General features: G+C 36.7%; 1 protein-coding gene across 2 annotated transcripts in view; it reads left to right on the top strand.

Annotated features, from left to right (window-relative positions):
- LOC107675129 (protein TANC1-like) overlaps nt 1-13,776 on the top strand; it is a 200,668-nt gene that overhangs the window by 165,142 nt on the left and 21,750 nt on the right. For both annotated transcript variants that reach the window (XM_016469356.1, XM_016469354.1), the window contains 6 exons: nt 1,746-1,912; nt 4,356-4,963; nt 7,003-7,111; nt 7,897-8,019; nt 11,064-11,300; nt 12,006-12,188. In XM_016469356.1, the coding sequence (XP_016324842.1) occupies nt 1,746-1,912; nt 4,356-4,963; nt 7,003-7,111; nt 7,897-8,019; nt 11,064-11,300; nt 12,006-12,188 (1,427 nt within the window). The remainder of the gene's footprint in view (nt 1-1,745; nt 1,913-4,355; nt 4,964-7,002; nt 7,112-7,896; nt 8,020-11,063; nt 11,301-12,005; nt 12,189-13,776) is intronic.

Raw genomic sequence — 13,776 nt, 5'->3', positions numbered from 1 at the left:
GAGTTTTGTATGGGATTTTTTTGCCTTGTTATAATCTTAAATCTAATACACATATTGTAATATATAGTAAAATAAAATAAAAAAATAAAACAAGAACAAATCTGCAGCTCAATACACAGAAATATCTGTATTTATTTATTTTTATTTTATTTTATTTTTTATATTTTACGTTTAGTATTTTAAGATAGAGCATAGAAAATATATATAATTATTGATATAGTAGTAGTATATCTTTATTTGTCCCTTCACAGGGCAATTCATACAGCATCAACCTGACAAACAGACAAAAGTTTATAAGACATCGTGACAAAACTGCTAGAATGAATGAACGACCACAACAACAAAAAACAAACAAAAACCCGGGCATTAACGGTGCACCATTTGTTTATACTTATATATTTACATACTCTCATATATTTATATATCAACATATTAGATAATATAATAGAGTTGTGATTATAACAAGATAAAAATACAATTTCCAGTAAATAAATGTCTATTTATTTATTTTCAGTGTGGAAAAATATAACTCATGCGATTTATAAAATCTAAATGATGAAATTTATAATTTATTGATTTATTCTTTGAAAACCAGTATTAATATGTTATGCAGTCTTGCTTCAAGTAAATTGATCTTGTTTTAAGATTTTTTAGACTAGAAAAAAATTCCTGGAAAATAAGCCAATATTACTGATAAAGAAAATATATTTTTTTTCTGAATGTCCGCTACAGCCACACAGTGTCTTATTGAAACCGACTGTTGGGGAAGTGTTTTGGCTGAACCTCTCCGTCATGCCATGAAGAAGTCGGCGCAGAGATTTGTGGTGGAGCTTTAAAAGCAGAGATGCTTTATGGATGCTGCTCGGCCGTATTCCTCATTCAAATAATATTTGAAAGCTGAGGAAGTGCAGCTCTTGATGTGTTGCTCGCTGCAGAACTGTTTCTCCGTCTCTGTGTTATTCTGCTGCGACGGCTCGGCTCTGGGAAGTCGCTCAGATCTCGTGTGTAATGAATTATTAAAGTGACTCCTGACGGATCTGGAGGGTGATGCTTCATTTGAGGCCAAAGACGTGCCGCATCTGAAGAGTTTAATTGTGAAGTGGACTGATCCGTGTTCCTCATTAAATCTCCCTTTTATTCTGTTGCAGAGTGATTCATATTATATGGATTAATTTGAATAAGTTGTTTATTTAAGTCAGTCTGATCTGCATGGAAAACGTCCTCATATTTTAGCACGAGCAGAATAAATATAATAACCACATAACTCAAAGGAAAGAACCAGCCGTTGCACATCAAGAGCTGGACTCTAGATTCATGTCTAAAGTAGCATGAGAGATTTCAGTCGTACACAGGAGACTCATTAGTGCTGAAGCTCTTCTGCTCCCTCTCCACCTCTTTCTTGGCATTTGACCATTTATTAATGCATATTTGTGACTGGACGAGCTGCATTTGAAGCTGCAGAAAAATATATTCCTTTGAATTAATACTCAAAATGATTCTTTTGTTGGACATAAACCATAAACTGCTAGAGCTAGACTAATGAACTGTACAGTTAGACTGACAAATTGTTTTGTTCCTATTATTATTATTATAGTAACACATGTGATGTAAATTTAAATCCAATAAAATTATATATATATATAATTCGTGAATCACCGCTTTCTGAACACTTTGCAATTTGTCATTAAGCATATAATCCTGATGACTGAAGTGTGTTTGAATGTATTTTTTCTGTTGTTTATCAGAGAGGAAGATTCCAGAGGAAGATTGCATCATCTTGATTGATGGGCTGAACGAGGCGGAGTTTCACAAACCAGACTATGGGGACACCGTCGCCTCCTTCATCACCAAGATCATCTCCAAGTTCCCTAACTGGCTCAAACTGATCGTCACTGTGAGAACAAGCCTTCTGGTGAGACGGGAATATATAGTGTATCTAAAGCTGCGGGTCACGACACATGCATGGCTGGCACATCTGTTTTGAGCTGCAAAAACCAATGTTAAATACAAGTGATAAAATGCATCAAATCACATGAAGATAAATAATAGACTTAACTAGAAAAGAGAATCTAGTCCAATTAGGCCGATGGACCGATTGAGTGACAACCTCATCCTCAAAACCATAAACAAAACTACACAAGATGGACAATATGACAAATTAGATTACATTAAATACAGTTTTGATCGCAGTAAGGGTAAATAGGGTTTGTGTGACCACAATGTGTTTTGCACAGTGAATTATTGGCTGCTAAGAGCATGAAACTGAATTTCAAAAGACTTTTTTTACTTGTCATATTTCACCCCAAAATCAAAAGAAATAAAAATGATGAATAAAATTGTTACATTACAAATGTATTTAAAAAAAAAAATACTATTGTTATAAAAAATGGATATAAAAAGGTATTAAAATATAATTATAGATAGATAGAGAGAGAGAGAGAGAGAGAGAGAGAGAGAGATTGTTTTGCATATCAGTCATATTTTGCCCCAAAATAAAACTAAATATAAATATAAACACAATTTTATATTTTATATAATTTTATTATATATTTTATTTTACATAAAAAATAAAAACATAATATATGTTATATGTTATATTATTATTATATATATTAAGTTATACACACACACACACACACACACATATATATATATTTAGTATTTCTGCAGTATATAATAATTTCTTATTTTGTCTTCTGATTTGGTGGTGACATGTTTTTGTAACCCAGGCCAGTATATTTTTCTCGTCTGCTCAGATCAGGTTTGGTGTCATGTTCACCATCTCAGACTCTCTCCACCTCATCTTGTCACTTTGGGCAGGAGAATCTTGTAGCTCTAATGAGGAACATTGACCCTCCACATGAGACGGTACGACAGCTAGACAGTAATCCAGACAGGAGGAGGCCAAAAGGAAAAGGGAGCGAATTAGAGAGAGAGAGAGACAGTGTTCGTGCCAGCTGCGTTTTGACAGTTTGAAAGGTAGAGCTCGACTAGCAGAGCAGAATCATCTAGTGTTTGATATGTGTCAGACGACAGATTGGAGTGTGTGTGTGTGTGTGTGTGTGTGTGCACAAGCGCAAATGTGTGTTTTTGTACTTATGAAAGCCTCCTAATGCGTTCTGCTCTAGCTGTCACTATAAGTGAGGAGAGCTACTAGTCTGGCGTTCTCGCTCAATAGGACTTTACAATATTTTTCAGTCTTTTGACAATATTTGTTATATATCTTGAGATTAATGTATTTGCTCTGAAATGATTTAAAATGCACATTTTTTATATCCAGTAAGCCACTGTAGACTAGTAATTTAAAATGTTTAAGAAGTAAAATGCAGTAAAAATCTACTGTAGTTAACATAGTTGAGGCATGCTTTACTTTACTTTAACTAAATAAAGACAAGCAAGATTCATATTTAATCATTTTTATTCATGTGCACTGATATTACAATACATACTAATAAACAAATATTTACATATACTACTTTACATAAAAGTTTGGGATCAGTAAGTTTTTATTTGTTTTGATAGAAATTAAGAATTTTATTCATTAAGGACGCATTAAATTGATCAAAAGTGACATTAAAGATGTATGAGAAAATATATGTCGGTAAATATTGGTGCATATAAATGAGATTGATTAAATATGATTCTTCCTTGTGAAAAACAGTGTGGAAAACATGCCTTGATCGTTTGAACTGATAATCAGGCACTTTGTCAGGTTGCTGGTGTGATTTCATCTGTTGATTTGTGTGTGATGATGACAGTCTGATGCATCCGCAGCATCACCGCAGCCGTCAAAGCCGTTCATCAGCCGTTTCTTCAGGTAGCAGGAGCGTCTCACAGGAGTGTGGTTGTGGTTCCTCATAAGGAACTATATGAGACTCGTGTGTGATGTAAACTTCATTGTGTTTCTCTTTCCTTCTCCACTGCAGTGCTGTGTTATTGCTGCAGTATGAGCAGGATTATTGATTGGTTGGGATGTGGGTATATGTGTGTGAGTGACTGTGTTTAACCAGTCTTCCAGTTGACCTTGAAACTTGGAGGGATGGTAGTACTCACACTGTCTACAACATCACTAAGGCTCGCCCCAATCGGCCTGAAATAATACAATGACATGAAGAGCAAAAATGATTAATAAAACGCTATTCTTTATGACAAGTAATATTGTCAAGATTTTAATAAACACTTACTTATATATACTTACAGTTTTCATGGGAGAAAAAATGAACTCGACTGAATTCAAAACTTCAGTCAGGAAATCAACATTGTCCTCCTCAGAGAAAACTAGTAGGAAAAGTTTTGGATATATTTCTCGACTCTAAGACAATTTTTGACTCTTCATTCCCTTCTTGTCTTTACAGGAGATCACCAGTCTGCTGCCCTTCTCCAAGATCAGCCTGGACGAATTCCCAGACAACAAGGAGATCGGGACGGACCTGAACGCCTACATCCAGCACCGCATCAACGGCAGCCAGAACATCCTCAACAACATCTCCCTCAACGGCAAAGCCGACCCCATCATCGTGGGCAGAGTCAGCTCCCACCTCATCTCCCGCAGCCAGGGCTCGTACCTGTACCTCAAACTGACCCTTGACCTCTTTGAGAAGGGTCATCTGGTCATCAAAAGCGCAAGCTACAAGGTGGTGCCCGTCTCTCTGTCGGAGCTCTACCTGCTGCAGTGCAACATGAAGTTCATGACCAACTCTGCGTTCGAGCGCGCCGTGCCCGTTCTCAACGTGGCGCTGGCGTCCCTTCACCCCATGACGGATGAGCAGCTGTTTCAGGCGCTGAACGCGGGCAGCGAGCGGGGAGAGCTGCTGTGGGACGACTTCCAGCAGAGGATGGAGACGCTCTCGTGTTTCCTCATCAAACGCAGGGATAAGACACGGATGTTCTGCCACCCGTCCTTCAGAGAGTGGCTGGTGTGGCGAGGAGATGGAGAGAACTCCGACTTCCTGTGTGACACCAAGTGAGCTTCAGTGCTGCATCTTAACAAGTGTCTTAGGGTACTTTTACACTAGCATGTTTGGTTTGATTGACGTCAGAGTTCAGTACGTTTGGCTAGTTTGAAAGCTGTCATGCAAACGCAGTTACCGAACCCAAGACTACCTGAAGGAGGTGGTCTGAGTTCGATTGCACTCGAACTGTGGCACGGTTCGCATGAATATGAAAGCAACACGGACTCGGGTGCACACTTGTTCAGGAAGTAAAGTAACCTGCGCATGCGTTTTAGCCGATTACAATGTATATTCTTCAATAAAACACATATAAGTGATGATAATGTTGCCGATTTACCTTGGATTCGAGTGAGAGTGAGCCTGGAGTGTATTCGCGTGTAGCAACTGCAATCAGAGCGGCAAATGAATGGAAATCCGCTGTCTCCTCAAAATAGCCATCTACATGCGCCACACATACAGTAAACCCATATGTCGTTTACTCTGCTGCGCATAATAGCACCAAATTAATTAAAAAACACAATATATTGACCAACGTTCTGTTTTCTGTCATACGTTCTGCACGTTTGTGATGACGTAAGATGACCGCAAACGCACCGGGGTTCGACAGAATCAAGAGAGTGTGAAACCAGACCAACGCTACGGTCACCCTTTTTTTAAGTCACCCTTGACAAAATTGTAAAATAAAAATATTTTGCAAAAAAACTATGTAGTTTTTAAAACCATCAAGATTTTTGCAATTCAACGTTTTTCTTTTTTTTTTTTTACTATTTACATTTTAAATATCTTTATTCTTCTATATTGGTCATTACCATTAAATAATTTTTACTTAATTATTATATTATTATAATTATATATAAATATTTATTAGAATAATTTATATTATATTATATAATGCATAATGCACATATATAATACAATAATTACATAGCATGTTAATTATACTGTTGCAATGAGATATATATATATATATATGTGTGTGTGTGTGTGTGTGTGTGTGTGTGTGTGTGTGTGTGTGCGCACATTTTTACTTAGATAATAATTTACTTTATGTATCTATAATATATATTAGTACATAAATTATACACATTATATATGTAATTTTTTTGTGTTATAGTAAAGAAACGTCCTGTTGCTGCAGGAAAATGTCAACACAGGATAAGAAACTGCACTCATTACTCATTTTCTAGAGGTGCTGATAAGCTGTGGTGATCTTAGACTCCAGTTTTAGCTGTAATTGGGATTCTGTTCCTCTCCTGTTCTCATTGCGGTGTGTCCGAGTGCTCTGATTGGTCCATCGGTGTCCTATTGATCACTCGCCTCCCTGAACCCTCTCCCGGTCCAGACTAGAAAAGTTGGCTCTGAAAAAGAGGGACTTCTAAAAAGTTCCCTGCCTTGTTATTCGGCTGCTGAAAGAGGGAGAAAAGAAAGGCGACGGATTGAGTTTAATGTAGAGGAGATGCAGTGCTGATCAAAGCCAGCTGCATTCATGCGTGGCCTTTTAATGAAGCTTGGTTAATTAACACCAGCGAGAGCCGGGGAAACACTAAAGCAGCCTATTCCACCCTTCTCCTGTGTTTTGCAGGGCCGCCGTTCCAGACAGGCCAAGCCATGCCAACACAGAGACGCTTTCAGCGCCTTGCATCAAATACTATGCTTTTAGTCAGAGATTTACCTCACGAGAAGCTCGTTTGATCTCAGAGATTAAAAGATTTGACCCTTAATTACATGCGACTGATCCTTCATTAAAAGAAATCTGAATTTATAAAGGCAGAAACTGACATGAAAAGTGAACCTGATGTTAAAAAACACAACTTTTGTTAAGAGTCTCATATTTTAAAAGCTTACAGGCCTTTCCAATTCACCATCGAGGACATGAATGAGAATAATTGCTAGATTAAATTGCTAAAAATCGTGTGTGATGAACATGAAGCGTGAGTAGAAAATAAAGGCAGATGATATGAAGGGAGGAGTGTTTCTGCAGTCAGCAGCTTTTGTGTCTCAGTGCTGTTTCTCGTCGTCTTCCTTCATAAATGCATGTGTTTCTCTGCAGGAGTGGACATGCACTGATGGCCTTCATGTTGTCAAGGCAGGAGGGAAAGTTAAACAGGCAGCAGACGATGGAGTTGGGACACCACATCCTGAAAGCACACATCTTCAAGGTACCTGATGCGTCTGTCTGGAGAGATCTATGCGTACAGCTAAAAAAGTTACAAATATTAATAAAATTAGGAGCACAGTTGAAATCCATTTTTTTGAGATAATAGCATTAATGTGCCACAATATAACAAAGAAAACAAAGCTTATCAGTTCAATTCAGGAGCACATTAATTAACACCATTGAGAATAATCATGACAAAGCAGTTCACCTTCCGATCATCAACCATATTTAATATAGTAGTTATAATTTAATAGCAAATATAATTATAATTTAAAAACAAACCATTTATAACTTAATAAAATAAAATATTTATTATAATAATGCAAATAATTTTTATACTTGTATTAATTGTATTAATTATATCAGTATTATTATTGTTATTTTGTATCAACTTAAATTATGCACATTTATCAAATCAATAAAGAAATGTAGCTGTAATTCTATTGTACTATAAATATGTACAATATTTTTACGACATAAATTTACGGTACTAAAAATTATTGGCTGCCTTATTTTTTGCTTTCAATCGTTAAATCAAAGAGATTTTATCTTGGCTGAAAACAGCTACAGATTTCTAAAAGATGGTTGGCATGTCATATTGCATTTTTAAATGCACGTTATAAGTGAACTCACAGCAGTCGCAGAGATGGAGTTTGTTTTTATTGATTTATGGCTATATGCATTTATGTATTTAAATTATAATACAAATGCATACATCTATAATATGAATTTTTATATTTATGATATAATATTGGTAATACTGTATATGTGTGTGCTTTTTTGCAGGGTCTGAGTAAGAAGACCGGTGTGTCGTCCAGTGTTCTTCAGGCTTTATGGATCAGCTGTAGCACTGATGGTCTTTCTGCTGCTTTGGTCTCTCTTAGGAACCTCTACACACCCAATGTCAAGGTCAGCACTTTCTGTTTTCAGCAGATTTGCTTCCAGATGTTTTTCCTCATTCATTTTTTCCATAGCAATTTCAACATGTTACTATTTTAATGCATTTAGACTGTCTGAAGCTGTCTTCCTCAAATGATACCTGGTGTTGATGCATAACTGTATCTACACTAATGAGAGAGCCAATTAGAATGCAGCATTTGCCACTGACCTTTGACCCCTACGATGAGTCCTGTTCCCCGTTGAATGACATCACAGCTCCCTGTGCAAGCGTTTATAATGAGATGTCATCATTGGGACTGCTAAAGTCCAGCATTCAGACACATCACTTCATTTATTCAGTAATATGTGTAAATCATAGACGTGAATGTATTTCAGTGACTTCCTGTATTTAATGAACTGATTACGAGACCATTGAGGACAATTTCTCATTAATGTAATGCAAAACAATGTTATGATTATTAGAGGTCGACCGATGTATCGGTTTTGCCGATTAATCGGCACCGATAGTTTTTTGCTGGAACTATCAGTTATCGGCAAAAATCCATGCCGATAGTTTTCCGGGTTGCGTCCGTTGCTGGAACGGCTGAGAAGGGTCTGCTGTCATTACACAGTGCGAGAGCGGCCTCTAGTGGTTGAAATCACTGACAGCACGTGCTATTTGTTTAGACACGTGATACTGCACGCTGAACAGAGCGGGAAACTTCAGACGTGGATTTAAATGCAGCCGACAGAAAATCCTGCCGCGCTATTCACATAGTTTCCATTAAATTACATTATATTTGTCCCGAATTGTTGTTAATGCTTAATTTATAGAGCTATAATATAGATCTCGCTTTCTCTTTCCGTTTGCTCCGTTTTTTAAACACCGAACTTCAAACTCATCTATGCCTCATTGTTCGTTCATTCTTGAAGTAAACTTGTGTCCGTTTGGTGATTAAATAAACTGTTTTAGACCGCTGCTCGAATTGAACGCGACACGTCCGGAGTGTATGTGATAACGGTGAGTTCTCCTAGACTCAGCGCTGCACTTTTATTTTGATTAGATAATCATCAACTGTTCAAGAATAGAAGAAGTTAAAGTGTGAGAGTATACATACAATATCCATATGTATATAATTTTAATGCTATAGCCTTTGTGTATATATTTAAAGATGTGCATCTTTAAGCATGACAGTTGAAATTAAATGGTAACACTTTAAAATAAGAGTCCATTTGTAACATTACGATTAATGAAAGCTGTGTAATGAAAGTATTGTTCCTTGTTAGAGTGTGTTAATTTCAACATTTTTATTATTATTGTTACTACTACTACTACTGCTACTACTAGTATGGTTCAGTACTCTTTTTTTAATAAAGCATTATTTTAGTTTTTGTTCAGTATCCATTTTTAAAACTATCGGTTAATTAATCGGTATCGGCCAGTGTGGTCCAACCTAGCTATCGGTATCGGCAAAATCCACTATCGGTCGACCTCTAATGATTATGTCTGTTCTGATCAAGCATTGAAATCCGTCATTTATGGTCAGATTAGTGCTGCACGTCCATCGGTTTGATCTGAAGATTATAAAAAGACAACAGATAAACGCTGGAAAGCAGACTTGGCATTTTAAGTAATTATCAAACCCTTTTAGATTTAGTGTTAATTTAATAATCTAATGGTAGATTAAAATAGTAAAGTCGTCCAGATGATTCCCCTGTGCTGGACTGAGTGTGTGATAGAGGACGGATGCTGTACTGAGACTCAGAGCAATTATCAGCAGGAATGATGATTTTATTTTCCTCCTCATCTATTAACATTCATAACGTCCTCCACTTCACGGTTTTTCCTCACAGCACAGGTTGATGTGCTGCTTCTTTTGAATGCTATGGACTGAAAACACACATTGCTCACGATGACAGATGCAGTGAACGTGTTGTTCTCGATCCCATTTTTCCAGTTTTTCTCTATTGTTTTTGTTGGCCATCATGTTATTGGATGAATCTCTTAAAAACACCATCCAGGTCACATTTTACCCCAAAATCAACAGAAAACAGATATAATAAAATAAGACATTTTTTAAATGTATTTATTTAACTTCAGAATCAACAGAAAACAAATAAGGAAATAAAAACAAGAAATTATATATATTTTTTATTTATTTATTTATCATTTCACTCCAAAATCAATAGAAAACAAATAAGAAAATAAAAAAGAAGAAATTGTATTTTTATTATTTTTTTGTTGTTTATATATATATATATAACATACTAAAAAGTCAGATTTTTGTGAGTTTTTTTATTAAAATTTTTCTGGTCCTGGATAAGCAACTATGGATGGATGGATTTTTATTTTTTTTTTGCTTATAACCTTTGAACTGATTATTTTCTCTCCTCATCTTGTGTCGATTAAACAGGGTGTTTTCACTTTCCACTAACAGTTAACAGTTTTTCTCTCATCTCAGTGTAAATAAGTCGTCCTTGAACTCTTTAAATTGCTCTCAGTGACTGTTAGTCGAGTTTGGCCTGTGATTGCTGCATGCAGCTGTATTTTGTATTTATCTTTCGCCTCTTCTTCTCCATCCCTCTCTCTCTCTCTTCCTCAAGGTGGTATCTAAACATTCTCATGTGGTTTTGGTAAATAAAACACGTTTCATTTCCAGGCGCTCTCGGGCCTCTGGGGCCACGCAGCCGCTGCTGATTAAATGTTTGTTATTCATACGCTTATCAAAAGCAGAATCCAGGCTGATTAATGACTGGGACACAATGTGCCGCCACACACCGGAGCACTTAATGAGCCCGTGAACTGTGATCAGCATGCTTTACCAATCAGCAGTTTGTTCTTAATGAACTTTAAACACAGGATGAGGCATTGTTTTTACAAAGAAAGACACAATATGAGGGCTGGAGGAAGATAAATGACAACCGACAGTTCAAATGCTGCAAATCACTCTCGATTTTAGGGATTTGGTTGAAGAGGCTGAAAGCAAACCTTGTGAATTGTGAATGATGTCTAGAGTTCTTGAGCTCTCTAGCATCATTTGTCAGTCTCTACACTGTCTGGTATCTGTCTGTAGGTGAGCCGTCTGCTGATGCTCGGTGGAGCGAATGTAAACTACCGTACGGAGGTGTTGAACAACGCCCCGGTCCTCTGCGTCCAGGCTCACCTGGGCCATCAGGAAACGGTCAGCCTTCTGCTGGAGTTTGGAGCAAACGTGGATGTGGTTTCAGAGAACAGCATGAGTGCTTTGTGTTACTCAGCGGCCGCTGGGCATCTGGAGCTGGTCAGCCTTCTCTGTAAGAGAGGAGCCAAGGTCAGTACAGATATATTTATGTATATACTGTATGTAATTAATATTAATTTATAATTTATTTTTTATTTATCATATATTACATATATATATTATATACAGATATGTTTAATTTATGCAATTTCTATGATTCATATTTAAACATTATTTTTTATATGATTATGAAACTACAATTTAAATTCAACATGAAGTTTCATTAAAAAAAAACGTTTTTCAAAAAAAAAAAAATTTTACTTTTTGTGTGAAACAGGGTATTTCAACTTGTGTTGTCACGATACCAACTTTTTGACTTCGATACGATACCTGACTAAAATATCCCGATACTTCTACTGAACCGATACCATGACAAAAACATAAAACAACAGGAAAAGTAATTAAATAACAGATGACCCACATGGAACTTATAGTTCATTATTTTATCTATTAATTAAAAAAAAAAACCTCTTTGACCAGTGTGTGCCTACCCTGCTTTTTGAGCATTTTGTTTATTTTATTTCAAGTAACAGAATAAATTTTATGATAGGTTTAGTTAACTATAATAACCCTGGTAAAAAAGTAAACAGGGACAATTTTGATCGATAACTAACTCTAACTTTTAATCAATAACTCTAACCTAAGTCTAATATTTGAGGTGTAGTTCCTATCAAAACCACGCTCATGTGCATGTTGAATCACTTACACAGTGTTCATGTTGTGGTTTGTTTTCAGGTGGATCACGTGGACAAGAGCGGCCAGTGTGCGCTGGTGCATGCGGCCCTGCGGGGTCATTCAGAGGTCATCGAGTGTCTGCTGGAGCTGAGCTGGAGCAGTGAGGGTCAACAGGACCTGAGCCTGAAGAACAAAGCCCTGCAGCAGGGGCTCATCGCGGCCTGCAGTATGGGACACATTCATGTGAGCTCTCACGCACTCTCACACACACACACACACACAGACACACACACACACATACATACATACACACACATACAGACACACACACATACAGACACATACACACACACACATATACATACACACACACACACACACACACACACTTTCTATTATGGTGCGATATTTACAGGGGCATTTTTAACTTTTATGAGGGCAAACTGTTTTTCTAACCACCTAAAAACATGTAGTGTGTCACCAATTTGTGTCAGATGATTCAGTTGAGTTATTTAATTAATGATTAATACTCTGAAAATTGCATCTGGTACTTATAAAATCAAATCAGCATCACATACAAATGCAGGTGTAAATAATGCACAATAAATCATCTGTTCGAATACAGTTTATTGCGAATATACAGCTCGATACTGTCAACCATAGCAACAGATTTTGATTTATTCAGTTGTGGATGTCTTCTTGACATTCAGTGTTTTCAGAGCTGATTTTTTAGGTTTTGTTTTTTCCACTTTAACTGTCTGACAGTAGCATGTGCGAAAACAACCACACTAAACCCATAATTAAACCTAATATTTTACAAAATATGTCAAATGTTGGATTTTTTTTAAACCCATAGGAATTTATTACAATATCTGAGACATTTCCATCGCCATCGATGTCATTTGTGACCCTGGACCACAAAACCAGTCATAAGGGTCAATTTTTTTTAAGTTGAGATGTGTACATGATCTGAAAGCTGAATAAATAAGCTTTTCATTGATGTATGGTTTGTTAGGATCGGACAATATTCGGCTGAGATACAACTATTTGAAAATCTGGAATCTGAGGGTGCAAGAAAATCTAAATATTGAGAAAATCGCCTTTAAAGTTGTCCAAATGAAGTCCTTAGCAATCCATATTACTAATGATAATAAATTTTTGATATATTTACAAAATATGTTCATGGAACCATGATCTTCACTTAATATTTTAATAATGTTTGACATAAAAGAAAAATCGATAATTTTGACCCATACAATGTATTGTATTGTATTGTATTGTATACAGTGTATTGTATTGTGATGTATTGCTACAAATATACCCGTGCCACTTATGACTGGTTTTGTGGTCCAGGGTCACATTTGTGGTTAAGTCTTGGTTATTTTCTGACCCTAGTGCATCCACATACACAAGCTCACATATTTGTACACATAAAAGGAGTTTAAGTGGATGTATGTGCAGTGAACTCAAGACCCAGGCCTTGAAGTATAATGAATCTCTTAGATGTTGTGTGGATGCGGTTGCCATGGGAGATCAGCCATAGCAACACGCTGGTCTCTTAGGTCAAGCTGTTTGAGCCTATAAAGAAACGGAGGGAAGAAGCTCTTGTGCGTTTGATTTAGTGTTGGGATTCTTCCAGCATCAGCGCTTCAATCAGAACTTATTCATTCAACTTCCTGTTGATCGACCCAGATAGTTTTCTTTGTTGCTGTCGAGAATTATTGCAAATCTTGCCAGTAGTGGGTGAAATTAGAAAATGAAGCAGCCATGTGTCAGACTCTGTTCCATGTTTTGTGTGTGTCCTGCTCCCCATGTGCCTTCCCATGCCCTT

The sequence above is a fragment of the Sinocyclocheilus anshuiensis genome, unplaced genomic scaffold, assembly GCF_001515605.1.
Source record: "Sinocyclocheilus anshuiensis isolate Anshui unplaced genomic scaffold, SAMN03320099.WGS_v1.1 scaffold1005, whole genome shotgun sequence".
Taxonomy (NCBI): domain Eukaryota; kingdom Metazoa; phylum Chordata; class Actinopteri; order Cypriniformes; family Cyprinidae; genus Sinocyclocheilus; species Sinocyclocheilus anshuiensis.
This window is presented reverse-complemented; position numbering and strand designations above follow the sequence as displayed.